Here is a 19629-nt window from a genome sequence, read left to right on the forward strand (position 1 = left end):
ATATATCATCAAACTAGATCGTAAATTCATGATTTCATTAAAAAAGTAATTATTTAAATTCTAACACAATCGCTCAACCAAATCCAGCCCATTCAATTGAAAAACATAAAGGAACTTCATCATCAAACAATTCCTCAATAAACTTATCATCAACAATAACATCCTCCTTTTCCCTCTTCTGTTCATCTTCGTCATTATCTATTTTCTTCTTCTCCCTTCTTTCACCCATAAAAATTAAATTTTTTTTAACACCAGTAGCTAATCTACCACCACTTATAATATCAAAACAATCTAATAATTCAAATTTAACAGTTGAATAAGAATGATATCGCAAAGGATCACCAGGATATATTACAAAATCTCCTCCAAATTTTAATCCTGGATTTATAAAAAATCCTTTATTTATTAAAAAATTATAATAATGATAATATGATATAATTGATGATTTCTTGGATTGATTAGATAAATAATTTTGCAAGTATGTTTGAAGTGAAATTTGATTCTTGTTCAATAATTCATAGTCTCTATCTTTTTCAGAATCTGGTGTTATTATCATTGAATCTTTTTGAAATATATTTGATGCGTTCTTATTTAATGATTCAATTTTAATTCTTCTTTCATTTCTATACGCTAATTGATCAACTAAAATTCCATAATTATATTTAATTAACCATATAACATCATATATATTAATTTTCAAAGGAATTGATAAAAATAAATTTTGTTGTGGGAAATTTTGTAATGTTCCAATTAATATACCTAAAATTTTTAATTTTCTTAATGATTTTATATCATTTAAGTTAAATATTAGGACTTCTGGATTATTTGATGGATTTATTACTGGCAATACTAGTTTGTTTTGGATGGTTTCATTTGAATTAGGTTTTGGTGTCATATCATTTTGCATACTACTATGTATTATGAGGATAGTATTGGACCTTAGTCTTTAATATATTATTTATAGATTATAGAATTAGTGATGTTTTAGAATTTGAAATATCAACACGACCTTTTTTCGTAAATTTTATTTCAAATATCTTTGCACACAAATTAAACATCCACAATCGAGTCATGAATAATAATGATATTGAATCAGAGGAAACCAGAACTACTACAATCCAAATCAATTAAAAAACATAACATCATCATAACATCATCATACTAATTAGAGACTTAAGAATGCTAATACATTACAGTCTATAACATCTATTGAATAAAATTATCTAAATCATGCATAACCATTCCTGCTATAGCTGCACTTGTTAAAGTAGAAATACCACCACATATTAAAGCAGACATAATACTAGCTGATATATCTTTAGCTCTACTATTATTTGTTAAAGTATTCAATACACCCAAAGTTATACCTAAACTTCCTAAATTTGCAAATCCACAACATGCATAAGTTGCAATTAAATGACCTCTTGATGATAATTCAGTATATGGAGATTGAGTCATTAATAAATTATAAGCAACATATTCATTTTGAATAAATTTATAAGCTAATAATTTTGAAACTTTTAAAATTTCATTACGAGGAGTTCCTAATAAAAATGTAACAGGATATAAAATATATGAAAAAATTAATTCTAAACTTAATTCATTAATATTCCAATAATTTCCAAACCATGTTAATATACCATTACATAATGCAACAAGTCCAATAATACATAAACATTGAATCATCATTGTTCCTGCAATTTTTAAACCTAAAGTAGCACCATTTGAAAAAGCTTGTAAAACATTTTGTGGTTTATCAGGATCATCATCATTTTTTATTTCATTTGGGATTATTATTTTACCAGCTGTAATAGGTACATCAGTCTCTGGATATCTTAGTTTGGATATAGCTAATGAGGCAGGGATTGACATAACACAGGAACTAACTAAAGCTTGAGGATTTAAACCTAACCCAATATAACCAACTAAAACAGCTCCTGAGATTGTTGAGAATCCTGAGGTCATGATTTGATGAATCTCAGCAGGTGTAAGAAATTTTATGAGGTCTTTGATTAAGATTGCCGATTCCCCAATACCTATGAAGGGTGACAGCGCCAGGGTAATGGCTTCTGCTCCTGATACTCTGAGGGACCAGAAGAAGAAGTATGCAAATTTTTTGATTGCCCATTGAATAACTCCAAAATAATACCAAATATGAACAAACGCGACAAAAAACGCAACAGATGGTAGCACCGCAAAAAAGAAATATGGTAGATGTGCAATGTCATTATTTGTCAAAAAAGCGACACCGATTTTTGAAAAACCTAATAATTCTCTTGCTAAAGTTGAAATAAAATTAAAGACATCATAACCACATTTTGTTCTTAAAACAAATAAAGCGACAATATATTGCATTAAAAATCCTCCAATACAAGTTTGCCATTGAATTTTTTTTGGATATTTTGAAGTTATAAATAAACCAAATATTGCAACTAAATTACCAAAAAATGATATAGCTCTATCTTTTCTTTTTGAAAATTCAGTTTCACTTGGTATAAAAGTTCCTAATAATATAACAGCTATAGTTATAGAAGCACCAGCTAATAATCTTTGATAATGTTTAGTTAAAAGTTTATTGTATACAATATCACAACCAAAATCCCAGATTATTTTAACTTTTGATAATAAAAATGGTAATATTCGACAATGCCAAGTTATTAATCTAACCATTATCATCATCCATATAATAGTTGGAATTAACCATTGATGTCTATGTTTATCTTGAATAACGATTGATAACCACCAAGAAGTGAAAAAACATCCAATAAATATATCAATTGCAATTCTATACCAAGGATATTTAATTTTAATTTTTTGCCAATTTGATAAATTTGAATTTGATGTAGATAAATTTTTTGATAAATCATTATTATAATTATTAACATTTAATTCATCTGTTTTTTCAGAATTTGATCCAATTTCTAAATCTTTCTCATGAATTTGATTTTTTTTGGAAATTGAATTAGTTTCATCTGATGATATATTTGAAGAATTTAATTCAATTATTGATTGTTCACTTGGGTATATTTGATCATTATTTTGTTTAAAATTTGTCATTTGATTAATTTGAGTTTGATTTTTATAAAAAGTTGAAGTTAATTGTTAAGGTCCAATTATCAAGTTAATGGACTGATTGCAAATATGTTTTTATGTTATGAGTTAACAAATAATATGACATGTGCCAAGGGTGGTATAGTTAGATGAAACTAAAGAAAGATGATGATATATAAAGAAGAGAGAGAAAAGGAAGAGTAAACAAATAAACAAGTTATCTTTAGATTTGAAATGAAACATTTCAATTTAATTTTATATAAACTTTAAAAATCTGAAAAATTTGAAAATGTAACAAAAGTTAAAATAAAAAAAAAAATCTAACAAAAGAAACTAAATATTAATCCGAAGATGTAAAGCATTATTGAGGTGGCTTTGTATCACTAAAATATAAAGGTTTATTGTACTAACTTCTTATCTTTAATTTTTTTTCATTCATGTAAGTAATCTAATGTGCAGAAATTTAAACACGTACAATAGATAATTATTGCTACAATAGAGTAATATTCAAATGAAATCCAAGATAGTCTTTTTTAAATTATTTTTCTGGTCCGTTATGTCAATCTCCACCGCCTGGCTCAAACTTTTTTGCGATAATTTAAAACTTTTTCAAAATTGATACTATGAGATAAAGTTTAAATTAAAATCTTGAAGATTCAACAAATAGATTAATTCTCAAAAGTACAAATTATTATGAAATTCTCATTTTTCGCCCATCTTTTTCTCCTTCTTCCCCTTAATTTTTAAAGATCTCTTTCAACTAAGAATGGAAAAATCTTTTTGTTGCCGTTTCATCTCTCTCCATTTTTTAATTTTTTGTGTAACTTACATCATTTTTTGTTGACACAAAAACGAATAATGTTTCAAATTTTTTTATGATTTTTTCAACTCAAGAAAAAATTTACAATTGCAAATCTGAAATAAACATGTTAATTTCAAAAGATAAGGAGGAGCTGATAACAAGGGATCAAGTATACAATATTGAAATTGATGCCAAGATTGAGCCGTACCAACCAGTTCAACTCAAATTTTTGAAGCTGATAAGGATGAATGATACTTTAACCTTACGGATGTCAAGAAAAAAAAAACTGAGAAGTATCCTTAATTTTTTTTTGAGCCATTTTGATGGTTGATTGTAGGACAATCTCTTAATTAGCCCCAAACAAAGTTCTCTTATATCACCGCCCTGAGCTTCCAAATTATAATTAATTTTACTTACTGATCGTGTGAGATGTAGTTTGAAAAATTTCTTTTTTTTTTAGTCAAAATTAATTTTCCACTTTTACATCAAAAAATAGAAATTACACAAAATAAATTTACAATTACGATTCTTAAAAAGAAGTTAAAAGAGCAAAATATTTAAATTTAAAATGCCTTGTGGTACAATACAAAGTTATCGAGGAGAAAAAGGATTACATTGTTGTACTTTTAATTAATAACAGACAATGCGTTACTCCACATTCCAAAAGAAAACTCACAGGGTAATAGGAAAGTATAACTGATTTTCTACTTTAAGGGGTCTACAATATTTTATTTTTAAAACTCAGTGGTATTGACACATTACTTAAACTTTTATTTTTTTTCAATTAAATTTAAACTATTTCTATTAACTTCCCCATGATATTTCAATTAACATGACTATTTTTCATCATCTTTATCTGATCTATATTTGTCTTTATTTTCAATTATATTTTTAGAATCAACCATATTTCCTAATCCCATTAAAGTTTTAGATATAGCTTCAGTTGTACCAATCATTGGTCTAATTAATATAATTGGTGAATTTTTTAATATTGTAACTACTGAATCTTGATAAGTTTTTTGATCATTTAATTCATTTTTTATTTTATTTAATTGTTTTCCAGTTAATTTAAAATTTTTACCTAATGATTTATAAGCACTTGAAAGACCTTGTTGAATCGATTGTGGTTGATTTGAATATAAACTTATCATTTTTTCTTTAAATTCTTCTTCATCTTCTTCATTTATTGCAAAAATATCATATTCATCTGAACTATTGGTATTGGCTGAATTACTTCTAGATTTAACTATATTATTATTTGATTTTTCTTTTAAATTATCTCCACTATCTCCATTATCTTCATCATCTTCTTCAGTTGGTGGTAATAAAAAAATTGATTTCTTCAAAAATTCTTGATCCAAACCTAATGAATTTCCATAATCATCATCAATTTCTAAAATATTTGAATATTTCAAACCTTCATAACTTTCTTTATTCTGTCCATATTTCATTTTCATAGCTTTTCTATTCAATATTTCTGAACTTAATAAAACATTTGGTCCCATACCACCACTAGGTATGTTTGAAGTTTCAGGAATAGAATCATCAGATGCATCAGAATTTCTTCGTTTAACTACTTTATTGGTTCGTGCTGATGATCCTTCACCTCCAAACATTTCTTCACCTTGTTCCAATAAAACTTGTGTTCCAGAAGCTAATTTAACACCAATATTAATTAATTCATAACCTGTAGTTTTTGCAAGTGAAGTAGTTCCCTTTTGTAAACTTCTCCAAAATCTACCATCTTTTTTATATTCCTTTTTAGAAATCAAAATCAAGTCCTTAAAACCATTACCTATATTAACAATTGATCTCAACGATGAAACTCCTGATATTAATCCTAAAACTTGAGTTGATTGAAAAACACTATTCCACGCTTTACCCAAGCCTTGACCTAATTCAGGCATTCCTGACATACCAAATAACTTGACTCCTGGTAAAGTTAATTTCGATCCATCCAAAATGAAAATATTTGCCAATTCAGCAGATTTACCTGATCTTAATCCAACATAATCCAATTTCTTAGGTTTATAATCTATTTTTAATTTTATCATATTAATTTCAAATTTTTGAATATATAAAATTTCATCAGGTGGTAATTCAAACCTTTTATCTTTAAATTCAAAAAATCTAACCATAAAATCCAATGTATCTTGATCAATATGTAATCTTAATGGTAAAATTGATACCTTTATAATGGCTTCACTAGCAACTAAACTTGGTTTTGGTCTAACATTTAATATATTTAATCTTAACATACTTGTACCAATTTCTCTTTCTCCTAAAACATTCATGTATGATAAAAATTTATTCCATGTGGAACTAACAACGTTATCATATATATCAAGAGTATCTAAATTTATTTCAATTTGATTCAATAATTCAAATTTTAAATTAGGATCAGTTTTATCTCTTCTCGGATCTCTAGTTGAATAAACTGAAACACCAAGATCGATATTTTTTAAATCAAATAATAATTTATGAAACATTGATCTTTTTAATTTCAAATTTTTATAATTTTTACCTTTTTCAATATTAGCATTCACTTTATCTTCATTAAACTCTTCAAATTCATCATTTTGTAAGCCGAAGTTGATACTTTTTGTAAGATCAATATTTGATCCTTTCGGTGCACTAACATGGATTGATTGAAACAAATTCTCTTCAATAGTTGGTGGTTCACTTTCATCAAAATGTTCTTCCTCCATCGGTAAATGATCTCGAGCGTTTGTCGTGTTTACATTAAGTTTTTGTTTTGATTCTAATTTCTTTACAACACCTCGAATAGTTTTCCTAGTTTCTCTCCAATCAAATCCATCATACATATAAAACTTAACTCTAGTCAAATTAATATTTATTTTCAATGGATCAATCTTTTCATTGTCTATTTGAGAAGTGTAATCAAAATGTTCATCTTGAAAATTTATACCTGAGCTTGATTGAGAATTAGATGTAGATCCAGTCTCACTATTAGAAAAACTATCTGGCCCAAGATTCATTTCAGTGAATGCATCCGATAAGTCATTGAACATCTCATCATCAATATCTTTTAAAACATCAATTTCGTTATTAATATTAATTTCCATTTTATCCTTGTCCTCAAAATCATAAGGTAGTTTTAAATCATTAATTAATTGCACTAATGCGTTGAATGAATCAGGACATAAATCTAGTTGTAATTCGTCTGAATTTATTTTGAAATCAATAATTGATAAACTGTCTCTAATTCCCAATTCTTGATTTTTACGTTTAATTTCTTCAATATTGGTATTAAACGTCAATCCAAGATGTGCGATATTTATTGCTCCAATGTGTATATAACCTTTGCTCAATAAATAATCAACGGTAGTATCTCCATCAGATTTTGAAATCAAAACATTTTTTAAATCATCAATCAACAATAAATTGATATCTCGAAATGAACTTTTTATATAAAATTGATTTGATGTAAATACAAAATCCAGATTAACTTTCGAAATTGTCAAATAACTTTTACATTTTAACCTCCCTGGTAAAAAACCGATAGCACAATTATAAAGTGTCATTCGAATGTCAAATCTATTTGTAGAATTTTTAGCTTTTGGAGGACTTGTATCAATCAATTCTTCTTCGACTTGTTCAATTATTGATTCGTCTTTTCCAAATAATGATAACCAATTTGTATAATATTCTAACATTAGATCTCTGGCACTTACTTCTAAGAGTTCTTCAAATCCTTTATATCTAAACAAAATCAAAGGTATTTTTAATTCATTTGATGGTAGATTTTGATAATGGTGTAAAAACGCATCTTTATTAGATCTTGTAAATTGAAGTGCATGTACAGAACCTAAAATTTCATTTCTTACTTTGAATACATCAATATTTGTAAATTCCGTCTCTATACTACCAAATTTAGGTAGAATATTGTTGATTTTAACTTCAACTTTTTTGAGGTTTATAAAATAATCTGCTATATTATATTTAGTTGTTCCAACAGCGCTATTACCCATACCTATTCCAACTCGAACACCTCTTCTTAAGTTGACACTAGACAGGCCCAATGGTTGACGTTCCTGTTTTTTTGCCGAAGTTATTGGATCTTTCAACTTTTGAGCAATCGATTGTAATTCTTTTATAATAAGTTTTAAATGCTTACTGTCTAATGCAAAACTTGCTTCATCTATCAATACAACCAACTTTGTCTTTACGTTTGCTAATTTAGGTTTTTCATTTGATCCTATTGTATTTGTAGGTGGAGGCTGAATATAGGATCTGAGGTCTTGAGGTTTTAAACATATATTTATTCTGTTGATGTTGATTATGTTGGTCACTGGTACATTTTCAATCAATCCATTACAATATATTGATGGAATTGATAGTTCTCCCTCTGTTGAAGCAAATTTTATCGGTAATATTCTTAATTGCAAAGAAGTATCTATAGATAACTTTAAATTGGTTGCAATACTAGCGGTTTGAAATATAAGATGATTTTCTGGTTTAAGTTCTTCTTTTTTGCTGTCATTTCTAAATGACCGTGTGTTGTTTAATATGTTTTGAAATTTGGTAAACTCACCATATATTGAGGACAATGTTTTAAAAATGTTTACAATCTCAATCAATGATTCAGGAACCAAATTAAGATAAGCAGTTTTTGCTAATAGAAATGTGGTTTCCACACTTGAATCTTCTTTTTGAAATACTTCAAATCTAAAGTCTGCTTTTGAAGTAACTGATGCACCTGACAGAATACTCAGAGGCGAGACTGATCTGTTGCTCATTTCATTTAAAGTCTCAAAGTAAAACACTTTGGAATCCTTATCTTCTATAGTTATAGTTTCTACCCCACCAAATAATCTCAATTCATTTTTCTGTTTGATGATGATGTTTTCAAAATTTATAGTTAAACCACTTTTTACAATGAATGACCCATCTAATCCAATAGCTGAAGTTGAGTTGATTTTCAAGATACCCAAACTTAGACCGTTAAAAAATGGCTGAGTATTAAATGCATTATCCTCAAATATTTCACTTTCCGGAAGTGAATCATCTTCATTTGAATATTGGGGGAATTTTTCATTCTTATTTTTTGAAAATTTTGATGATCGCCTTCGCTGGTAATGTTTAACTTTCAAAGTTTTAGCGATTCCACTTAAAATACTGATTAAAGTCGGGGCAATAGGTGTAAATGCAAAATTTATTTCATCAATTTCAATATCCAAATTTGAAATAGCTTGTAGACCTTCGAATTCAACAGTAAATTGATTCATATACAATAAAATCGGTGGTTTGTTACCATTGTTTTGTTGCTTGTTATCTAGTAACCCATTATTTTCAATAGGTTTTTCAAAAGATTGTGAAGTGGCACTCATGTAAATTGAACTAGCCTCCTCGTGAGTGAATACCATACTATTCATCAATTCTTCTTCTCCATAGTCATTTTCTTCATATCCATCGTCCACATCGTCATTTGACGTATTTGAATTCGATTTTTCGGTTTTCAAATCTCCTGTCTCCACAATTGGTCTTAATGTTTTCAACTTAGTCCCTTTAGCAGTTATCTTTCTAGTCCCGTTTATCGTACTTATGTTCATTTCCTCAACCTCAAACACTAGGTCAGTCAGTTCAGTTATTAACTTTATGCTTATATTTGTAATATTTATTTGTAATCTCAGTAGAGCCATATCCACTGCCTTTTGCATCACATTACCCAAAGCAGACTTGTTAGACATAGTGGAACTTCTTCTCCTCGAGTTAGGTCTCATGTCTTTTTCTTTTTCAGTTTCTTCAAGCTCTAAATCCTCATCACTATCAATGGCGGATTCATTTTTTAATTCATCTGTGTCCAACATAATTGTATTTGCTAGATCAGCTGTACTTCGAGCTAAAGAAAATTGCGATTGGGATGTATTTTCATCATCAAAATCAGGTGATATCACTATCTCAGCATTCTTAACGTCAATTTTAACTCCACTAATACCTGACACAGTTGATAATTCCATCACCCCTAATTTTCCAAACCTAAGATTGAATCCAGGTATTTTACCACATTTTTCTGGATCTATCGTTACATCTTTTAACGTAATATTATTTAATGAAACTTCTTCAAGATTAGGTAGATCAACTTCTGAAAATAAAGATAGTTGATTTAGCACATATAGTAGCAATCTCTTCTGAATATTTTGTGGTATCCACTGAGGACTCATTTATTAATCATGTGTAATTCTATAAGATGATGAACTTGATTTTGATAGAAAATGATATGCTTTCGACTCAAATCAAATTGCTTGTATTGCAAAAATGTGGTTCAATCTGTAACGTCTACTTGTTTGATTTTGATATTTTAACAATTTCGGTAGGTACAGTAAAAAATGCCGTGTTTATATCCCTCTATTAAACTTTCAGGTATTCTAATACTCGCGTGGTTGTGGTTCTAATTCGAGGAGCTGAAGAATGAGTATTTGATTGATACCTTACTACCTAGTGTTTCAAATAATATATGAGAATAAATAAATATTGTGATTGTGACACAAAATTTAATGTTATCTGCTCAGATAAGAAAATGATCTAAAATGACTAAAGTAAATTACTTACGCTTTAATATATATCATTACAATAAAGTACTTAGCTAGACACTCATTCCAAAAGGAGTCGGTCTCCAATCATCATGCTGCTCTAATAAATACACTTTTTTTCCACCCAATTCATTTTTACGTCTTTTGTTTTCGTTTTCATCATCTACATCGTCATCGGCTGATCTCTTCGTAGCAGATTTTTCAGCCAATATATCATCAATCGATGGTGGAAATTCTAATATCTTTTTATTCGTTGCAGAAACTTCAGACGTCCTTACCAACTCTGATAATTGATTCAACATCTCCTTGCCATAATTTTCCTCTGTTGCTACTTCCAAAATCTGCTTCAACAATCTTTCCATAGCTTTGTCCAGTCTATAGATCAATCTTATCTTGTTAATCATGGCATCAAGAAGTTCAGTTGGTGTTTTGCATAATGTTTTGGGAATCATTGAGAAAGGTGTTTTGAAGATGAATTTTTTAAAATAAGGTGTCCATTCGAGTAACTGATCTGTTTCGCTTTGGGTCAAAGTAACTCGAAGTCCAATTTTTTTGTAAAGTTTTCTACTGACTTCACTAATCTCACAGCCATCAATCAAGTTTAAAACAATATCAATGAGTTTACAATGAAACTCAACTTTCAAGTTATCAAACAAGGGTGTATATAGTTTCTCAAATAATGGGTTGTACTTGATTTTTTTGGCTTTCAACTTACTATCTGCGTATATAATGTAAAATTTTCTGATCAATATATCGATGAATAGCACTGGGTCGGAATTTCCAAATCCAATTATGTCTTCAAACATTTTTTAAATTTAATTTCAGTATTTGTCTCCAATTATGAGTTCAAATCATCCTTACGTTCCTTTTTGAAAAACTTGAGATTATCATAAATCAGAAATTCATCAATGAGTCTTTCAAATTGATTGGATCTAAAGTTAACGACTTCCAGAAACACATCGTCTTCTTGATGGTTCTCATCTTCTATGTCCTCTTGTATATGGCACCAACAATTATCGAATAACCAATTCAATGCATTTTCACTTGCTGATCGTAACATTTCTAAACTGGGGAGATTTTCGTGAGTTCCCATATGTCTCAATTCAATAAAAGATGTAGGTAAATTTAATTGTCTTGCTAATAATTGCATTGGGACAGCATAAACTGATTTTGGCAATGGATCAATAATTTCATTAACAAATCTAATAATAGCCATAGTGTATGATAATTGTATAACATTAGGTTCCAAATTAGGATTTTTGATGTCTGTTAATATGACTGATGATAATAATGATGTTGCTTCTATTCCATGTGGTAATCTACCTCTTGTTATCATAGCTCCAACCATATCAATAGCTTTTTGACGATGATCATCCTTAGCTGTAAAATCATAAAACCATTTAAAATATTGAAATCTAATACTACTCAATTTAGATCATTTGAGCCATGAAAGCGCAAATTGCTTCAATGTAAAAACATACTTTTTTTTTTTTTTTTCAAAATCAATTATTTATTAAATTAGTAGTCTAGCCACACTTAAATTACTATTAAAGAATTTATGAATAGAGCTTCAATGAGATGATATCGTGTTGTTGAGGTTTTTTCCAAAAATGGTATAAAGAACAATGGAGAAGAATCACGCGACGGATACTAAAGGTGTAAGATAAGACTAATCACAAACACTCAATTGTGATTTTACATATTATCGTTAGATATTAGCTACAAACTCAGATTTAATTCGAAAAATTTATAAAGCCTTTCATTCATTAGGCCCAATGCACGTTCATAATTAAAACACGGATTATAAAGTTGATAGCTTATTTCTTCCATTTCTTTATTGTTGATTTTTTTTTCATCTTAAACCATAAATAGTCTCACTGAAAGCAAACAATATCATAATGGTAGTTCTTGACTTGAAAACGGGGAAACCATCAGAAAACCCATCCAAAATTGAATTGCCAAAAGAAAAAATCCCAAATACTCAAAAACTAACAGGAGTTAAATTTAGTTGGATATATGATGCAAAAGAATTGATTACAACAACATTAGGTAAACCAGAGTTTGAAGCTGAAAATGAGATAGATAGAGGTCAGTATTTTCAAAGACCTGAAGGTGCAATTGGAGTATTAGTTCAATCGGGTAACGAACCAGCTACTATCAATGGTTGGCATACTGTAAATTCTCACGAGGGGTATTATAATCTTTATGGTGATCAACCTGACTTTACTCAACAAACTTATTATTTAGGTGGTACCAACACAATTTTTATAGGATTGTTTTGAATATAGATATCTACAAAGTTCTTGGAGTAGCCTATCTGTTCTTTTGACTTTCTCTTTGCCAGAAGACTCTTTCTTGATTATCTCTCATGATATTTTTACATATTTGTCGTACGGAGCAAACTGGGTATTTTGAGAAGCCCAATTGTGGTCAACTCCTATCAAATAATTTTGACACTTCAGTTTGTGTTGATTCTTTCCGAGGTACACGGAAGAGATTGTTATGAGGTTTGAGTAGGAGCTCTCGACAAAAAAGCGCTTAGAAAGTGATACCTCGTTAACTAAATAAGTCAAACCAGTTAATATTTTGAGCTGAAGTTATGTTATATAGATTTACTGAGTGTGGAATTATTTTAAGCCTTAGTACCTTAAGTTCAAAAATTTGCGCTTTCACCGGCTTGAAATTCAAAATACGATACCGCTTTGTGTTAGGACATTTTTGTGTTAGGGCATTTGCTTTTGATTTTCCCGACCTCTTAAGCTCAAACAAATAAATCCAATTTCTTAAGTTTATAATCTATTTTTAATTCTATTATATTAGTTTCAAATTTCTGAATGAATAAGATTTCATCAGGTGGTAATCCAAACCTATTGATTGATACCTTACAACCTAGTGTTTCAATTATGTAATATATGAGAGTAAATAGATATTAAGATTGTGATACAAAATTTAATGTTATCTGCTCAGATACGAAAATGATCTAAAATGACTAGCTAGAGAAAATTACTTACGCTTTAATATATATCATTACAATAACGTACTTAGCTAGACACTCATTCCGAAAGGAGTCGGTCTCCAATCATCGTGCTGCTCTAACAAATAAACATTTTTACCATTCACTTCATTTTTACGTCTTTTATTTTTAATTTCATCCTCTCTATCGTCATCGGCTGATCTCTTTGTAGCAGATTTTTCAGCCAATATATCATCAATCGATGGAGGTAATTCCAATATATTTTTATTCGTTCCAGAAACTTCAGACGTCCTTATCAACTCTGATAATTGATTCAACATCTCCTTGCCATGATTTTCCTCTGTTGCTACTTCCAAAATCTGCTTCAGCAATCTTTCCATAGCTTTGTCCAGTCTATAGATCAGTCTTATTTTGTTAACCGTGGCATCAAGAAGTTCAGTTGGTGTTTTGCACAATGTTTTGGGAATCATTGAGAATGGCGTTTTGAAGATGAATTTAATGAAATAAGGTGTCCACTCGAGTAACTGATCAGTTTCGCTTTTGGTTAAAATAATTCGAAGTCCAATTTTTTTGTAAAGTTTTCTACTGACTTCACTTACCTCATTGCCATCAACCAAATTTGAAACAATATCAATGAATTTACAATGAAACTCAACTTTTAAGTTATCAAACAAGGGTGTATATAGTTTCTCCAATAATGGATTGTACTTAATTTTTTTGGCTTTCAACTTATTATCCGGGTATATGATATAAAATTTTCTAATCAATATATCGATGAATAGCACTGGATCGGAATTCCCAAACTCAATTATGTCTTTCAAACATTTTTTAAATTTAATATCAGTATTTGTCTCCAATGATGAGTTCAAATCATCCTTACGTTCTTTTTTGAAAAACTTGAGATTATCGTAAATCAGATACTCATCAATGAGTCTTTCAAATTGATTAGATCTAAAGTTAACGACTTCCAGAAATACGTCATCTTCTTGATGATTCTCATCCTCAATATCCTCTTGTATATGGCACCAATAATGATCGAATAACCAATTTAATGCATTCTCACTTGCTGATCGTAACATTTCTAAACTCGGAAGATTTTCGTGAGTTCCCATATGTCTCAATTCAATAAAAGATGTAGGTAAATTTAATTGTCTAGCTAATAATTGCATTGGCACAGCATAAACTGATTTTTGTAATGGATCAATAATTCCATTAACAAATCGTATAATAGCCATAGTGTATGATAATTGTATAACATTTGGTTCCAAATTAGGATTTTTGATGTCTGTTAATATGACTGATGATAATAATGATGTTGCTTCTATTCCATGTGGTAATCTACCTCTTGTTAACATAGCTCCAACCGCATCAATAGCTTTTTGACGATGATCATCCTTAGCTGTAAAATCATAAAACCATTTTTTCAATTGTATTAGATCTCTTTCACTTCTATAGGCAGTGATGGTCGGTGTTATTTTCATATCATTTTCTGAGTAGAGAGGATTTTGATAATTAGTGACGCTTTTGCTTGCGAAGATCCCAATTGTAATGAGAATTTTTCTCGCGTCAACTCTCACTAAATAATGCGATGCGAGGATAATTTTTCGCAGTGCAAAGCCAAAGGCGGGGTTGTTACAATGATACTTCGGTAGATAATGTAAGTCACCACATTAGTAGGTGAACTCTTTGACAAGCTTAAATTGAAATCTGAAGATGTCTTTTACTCATACAAGAATCACTCAAACTTGTATTCGACTACATAGTTATTTCTTCACATGTAAATTAAAGTACAACTCCGAAACTTTAAACTGATAAAATATTTGATCGGATTTGTTTTACTTTACTCAAAATAAACACAAAATGTGGGGTTTGCCATTTACTAAAACGTTTGAAAGCCAAGTATCTAAACAGTTTTTAGTTTCCATACTTTTATATAAAGTATAGTCTTGAATAACTAGATTCAAATACTATGATATGATAAAGTCTTGTTTGAAAAATAAATAGGAAAGTCAATTTCAACTAAAGTTTAATTCGAAAATAATTCAAGAAAAACAAACTCAGGAAAGCAAATGTTTCAACTAAGTGCCGGAGAGAATCCCATACCAGATTTTGAAGAAGCCTTAAGAGTGAAGAAAGTTGATGAAAATAACTACATTGGAGCTCATGCGTTAAGATTACCAGTTATAGGAGGTAGAGGTGTATATGGAGGACATATGATTGCACAATCGTTATTAGTAGGTATAGAATCAACTAAAAATGAAGAAACAGGAGAGTATTTTATACCTGATCTGTATCATTCACATTTCATTAATGCAGGAAACTATAGAATTCCAATGGAATATAGAGTAATTAAATTATTTGATGACGGCATTATCAGTAAAAGAGCTGTGCTAGCTCATCAAAAGGGTAAGAATAGAATTAATTGTATTATAACATTAAGAAAACAAGGTACGAAAACTCAACATAATCATGACGAGTCTGTGTCACCACCAAATTTTATAATAAAACATCCAAATCCAGATGAATTACGTCAAACACATCATACTGATTTTGTAAGAAATGCATATGATGACGATTTTTTAGATTATAGAAGAACTCCAGAAGAAAAAAAATTAAAAATATCTGATAGATGGATAACATTATTTACAGGTTTAAAAAATATACCTGAACCAGGAACTAAACCTGAATTAAGAACGGAGAAATTTTTTGATGCAATGGATCAACCTCATTCAATTGATAAATTAATTTTATTACCAAAAAATTCACAATCAATGAAAAATCATATGTTTAATTATGTTGGATTAGCTGATATTTCAGATTCTGCATTTATTACTACATTAGCTAGAGTCTTACATACTTCATTTGCACCTGCTTTAGAAAAAGGTGAACCATATGATGAACAAAGAGATGCTACACATATTATAAATTCAACATTAAATGCAATGCATATATTTCATTATAATGCAATGTCATTAGATCATCATATTTATTTTCATAATAATGAGTATGATCCAACGGATGGGTCAGCATTTGATGTTTGTAAAGATTGGTTAACTTTGACTTATCAAATGAAAAGATTGAACAATAGTCGATTATTATGTCGTGGATATATATTCAATGAGAATCAAAAATGTATTGCAACTATAGTACAAGAAGGTTTGACTATTTTATTTGATGGAGTAGGGAGTAGCGTTGATCAAGCACATTTATAATTTATAAAGCTTACAGAAATTTTGTCAAAAATCAGTATAGATTTGATAGTTCATTTATGATTCCTTCACTTTTCCTATCCTCTATTTCCCCATTATATAGTAAATTTCTTGAGAGTTAGAGAGCTAATTGGTTTGAATGAAGACTATACCTTGAAATCCAAGTCAAGCTTAGTATGTTGTAGAAAAGATAAAGTATCATCACATATCACATTCGAATATTACTGTAAATAGCCTATGTCCGAAATAAATAAACGTCTTTTGTACAACCGTTAGAGATAAAACGAGACAATCAAACGAATTATTTACGATGTCAAAAAATAATATTTTTTTTTCTTTTTTGACATAATTAGTATACAGATAAAAAAAAAGTTCCTCGGTAAAATTAAATATAGTATAGCCCTATATAAAGAACAAAAGATGATATAAAGATCTACATATAGAAAAACACATAAATTTATCAAAAAAACCATATAAATCATTAATTATACAATAACTGTTCAAATCATATTCATCAAATAACAATATCACACAATGTCGTTAACACCAATGGAAAGATTGACCCTGGAAGTATATAATGATGAATCAGTTGGTAAAATGGAAGCAAAAGCTAGAGTTAAATTTATAAAAGAAGAAGGCAATAAAGTAATATATCAAGGAATATATCCAGTTGAACCATTTAGAGAAGGAGCAAGAGGAACTTATGGTGGGGATTTTGTATCACAAGGATTAAATGCAGCATGGGAATCTGTTGGTAGAGATAATTTTCAACCTCATTCTTTACATTCATATTTTGTAAAAGCTGGATCAATTGAAAGTTTATTAAGATGGGAAGTTTTAAAAATAAGTGATTCAAGAAATTTTGCTAATAGAATTGCATTAGCTTATCAAGAACATACAAATAATTTAGTATTTACTATACAAGTATCATTTACTAAAGATAATGATTTAAATATTAAAGAAGAAGAATTTCAAAAATTGGTGGCAAGTGGAGCAGATATAAAAAGTGTACCATTTCAATTTAAAAGAAGTCCTAATCAAAAATATTTTAAATATAAAGATGAAGTTGATGATTTACCATATTTTGAACATACAAATGGAAATCTTGCACATGCCGTACCACCAGATTTTTTTTCAAAAACTAAAAATTTTGATATAAATAAAATTGGAGATGTTGAATTAGGATTATTTGTTAAAGTTCTTGATGATTATTCATTAGGTAAAGATAAAATAAAACAATCATTTTTAGGATTAGCATTTGCATCAGACGCATTATGGTTAGCTACTATAATAAAAGCAATAGGATTACCTTTATCTAAAAATGAATCAGATTTTTTTAGAGTAAGTTTAGATCATATATTATATTTTCATGATTTAAATTTTGATTCAAGTAATTGGTTATATTTAGATTATAGATTTGTTTCAATGGGGAATAATAGAATATTAGGAATAGTTAATTTTTATACTTTAGATGGTAAAGCTATCGCTACTACTGTTCAAGAAGCTTATGGATTTATACCTAAATATATGGTTGATGAAAGTAAGAAATTACATGAAAAATATAATGGTAGTTCGGGAGAAGTTGCAAAATTATAAACATAGAATTTGAATTGATATGTTAATAGAATTATAGATTGGATTTACTTTGGGTATATGTATATTTTTTATTTCACTTCCATTATTACAAAAAAATTGATAGTAATTGGCTAGATTAATTTAGTATTACGACCATTAACTCTTGATCTCTATCTCCTTAGACTTTTAGTGAAATTTCCACAGTTTAGTGAAAAATATAAATTCATTCTAGATCTATACGTAATGTATCGCGGCTATCAATACATAGTAAATGCAAACTCCGCATTAACCTCGGTAGAAGAAAGCGACATGAAAACACTCGAACAGTTAACAGAATGAACAAAAAACATACATCTATCAAGTAAGATTGACTGATAACCACCAACTGACTAAAAAAAAACATACATGATCGAAGATGGAAGCTTCCAACAATAGAATTGAAGAGTTACCACCCATAGATCTTAAATCAGAATTTGATATAGTTAAGATTGATTCAAATACATATGAAACAATAAAACCATTAGCTAAACCTAAAAAGAGAAGTAGAGGTGCCTTTGGAGGTAATATTGCAGCATCTGCAGTTGCTGTAGCCATACGATCATCACCAGAGGGATTTGTTCCAAATGCATTACATTCATTTTTTATAAAAGCAGTAACTGATGAAATTCCAATAACTTGGAAAATTGAAGATATATCTGTTGGTAGAACTTTTGTAAATAAATTTATAAAGGGATATCAATATGATAAAATAGTTTATACTGCAAATGTATCGTTAACATCAAAAAATTCAACATCAAAAACTTCACATAGAAATAGTAGTAAAATTAATTATTCAATCCCATTGAAAGGTGAGTTAGATATTTCAATATATGAAGCACCAATAGTCTACAAATTTGAATCTTTATTTGCTTATCAAAAACATTCATCCTATCATAGTGAAACAATAAGTGCTTCTTACATTCTAAGTTTTGGAATAGCAAAAGATTCAAAAATTCATCAACCATTAACAAATCACGAAATAACGGAATTTAAATATGCTGGAGTAACAACATTAACAGATTGGATAACATTGGAACTTCTTTTACCAAAATTAAATATTGATGTTAAAGCCAGACTTCAAACTTCAATTGATCATAATGTATATTATCATGATGATGATTTTAAATTAGATCAATATTTCATATACAATTTACAATTGAAATGGATTGGACATAATAGAGCTGTTATAAAAGGAGATATTTATACAGAAGATAAAAAACAAATTATTAGTATTGTTCAAGAGAGATTGTTTGTCACCACAAAATTATAGGTTCATTTTTAAAACACATATAGCACAACATATCATAGAAACGTTAAATAGTTTCTTGCATGCACAAATTTGAAACTCAGATGGTTCAATTGGTTATTTAGCTATTCGGTTTGGGTATTATAGTCTTGTGAAATTAAACCCACTAATTTTGTTTT

At 28.9% G+C, this 19629-nt stretch overlaps 10 protein-coding genes across 10 annotated transcripts; 4 read left to right on the forward strand and 6 right to left on the reverse strand. All coding sequences in view use genetic code 12, as the record gives it.

Annotated features, from left to right (window-relative positions):
* Positions 1-73: 73 nt before the first annotated feature.
* KGF55_001737 (tRNA splicing endonuclease subunit) lies at positions 74-907 on the reverse strand (the record flags this gene model as incomplete). The annotated part of the gene is made up of 1 exon (XM_051756345.1): positions 74-907. One exon carries the CDS (start codon positions 905-907, stop codon positions 74-76), a length of 834 nt encoding a protein of 277 aa, XP_051615416.1.
* Positions 908-1206: 299 nt separating this feature from the next.
* On the reverse strand, positions 1207-3057 carry CNT (Cntp; the record flags this gene model as incomplete). Its single annotated transcript, XM_051756346.1, has 1 exon — positions 1207-3057. The coding sequence occupies one exon, from the start codon at positions 3055-3057 to the stop codon at positions 1207-1209; it is 1851 nt and encodes a 616-aa protein (XP_051615417.1).
* A 1632-nt stretch (positions 3058-4689) lies between these two features.
* Positions 4690-10038, reverse strand: SPO72 (Spo72p; the record flags this gene model as incomplete). Its single annotated transcript, XM_051756347.1, has 1 exon — positions 4690-10038. One exon carries the CDS (start codon positions 10036-10038, stop codon positions 4690-4692), a length of 5349 nt encoding a protein of 1782 aa, XP_051615418.1.
* Positions 10039-10460: 422 nt separating this feature from the next.
* On the reverse strand, positions 10461-11213 carry KGF55_001740 (LAS1; the record flags this gene model as incomplete). The annotated part of the gene is made up of 1 exon (XM_051756348.1): positions 10461-11213. One exon carries the CDS (start codon positions 11211-11213, stop codon positions 10461-10463), a length of 753 nt encoding a protein of 250 aa, XP_051615419.1.
* Positions 11214-11245: 32 nt separating this feature from the next.
* On the reverse strand, positions 11246-11755 carry KGF55_001741 (ribosomal biogenesis LAS1 family protein; the record flags this gene model as incomplete). The annotated part of the gene is made up of 1 exon (XM_051756349.1): positions 11246-11755. The coding sequence occupies one exon, from the start codon at positions 11753-11755 to the stop codon at positions 11246-11248; it is 510 nt and encodes a 169-aa protein (XP_051615420.1).
* A 550-nt stretch (positions 11756-12305) lies between these two features.
* KGF55_001742 (uncharacterized protein) lies at positions 12306-12689 on the forward strand (the record flags this gene model as incomplete). The annotated part of the gene is made up of 1 exon (XM_051756350.1): positions 12306-12689. The coding sequence occupies one exon, from the start codon at positions 12306-12308 to the stop codon at positions 12687-12689; it is 384 nt and encodes a 127-aa protein (XP_051615421.1).
* Positions 12690-13452: 763 nt separating this feature from the next.
* Positions 13453-14862, reverse strand: KGF55_001743 (ribosomal biogenesis LAS1 family protein; the record flags this gene model as incomplete). Its single annotated transcript, XM_051756351.1, has 1 exon — positions 13453-14862. One exon carries the CDS (start codon positions 14860-14862, stop codon positions 13453-13455), a length of 1410 nt encoding a protein of 469 aa, XP_051615422.1.
* Positions 14863-15450: 588 nt separating this feature from the next.
* KGF55_001744 (uncharacterized protein) lies at positions 15451-16593 on the forward strand (the record flags this gene model as incomplete). The annotated part of the gene is made up of 1 exon (XM_051756352.1): positions 15451-16593. The coding sequence occupies one exon, from the start codon at positions 15451-15453 to the stop codon at positions 16591-16593; it is 1143 nt and encodes a 380-aa protein (XP_051615423.1).
* A 531-nt stretch (positions 16594-17124) lies between these two features.
* On the forward strand, positions 17125-18186 carry KGF55_001745 (uncharacterized protein; the record flags this gene model as incomplete). The annotated part of the gene is made up of 1 exon (XM_051756353.1): positions 17125-18186. The coding sequence occupies one exon, from the start codon at positions 17125-17127 to the stop codon at positions 18184-18186; it is 1062 nt and encodes a 353-aa protein (XP_051615424.1).
* A 394-nt stretch (positions 18187-18580) lies between these two features.
* On the forward strand, positions 18581-19474 carry KGF55_001746 (acyl-CoA thioesterase; the record flags this gene model as incomplete). The annotated part of the gene is made up of 1 exon (XM_051756354.1): positions 18581-19474. One exon carries the CDS (start codon positions 18581-18583, stop codon positions 19472-19474), a length of 894 nt encoding a protein of 297 aa, XP_051615425.1.
* Between the last annotated feature and the right edge of the window lie 155 nt (positions 19475-19629).

Source organism: Candida pseudojiufengensis (assembly GCF_024610245.1).
Source record: "Candida pseudojiufengensis strain CBS 10847 chromosome Unknown scaffold8, whole genome shotgun sequence".
NCBI classification, from domain to species: Eukaryota; Fungi; Ascomycota; class Pichiomycetes; order Serinales; family Debaryomycetaceae; genus Lodderomyces; species Lodderomyces pseudojiufengensis.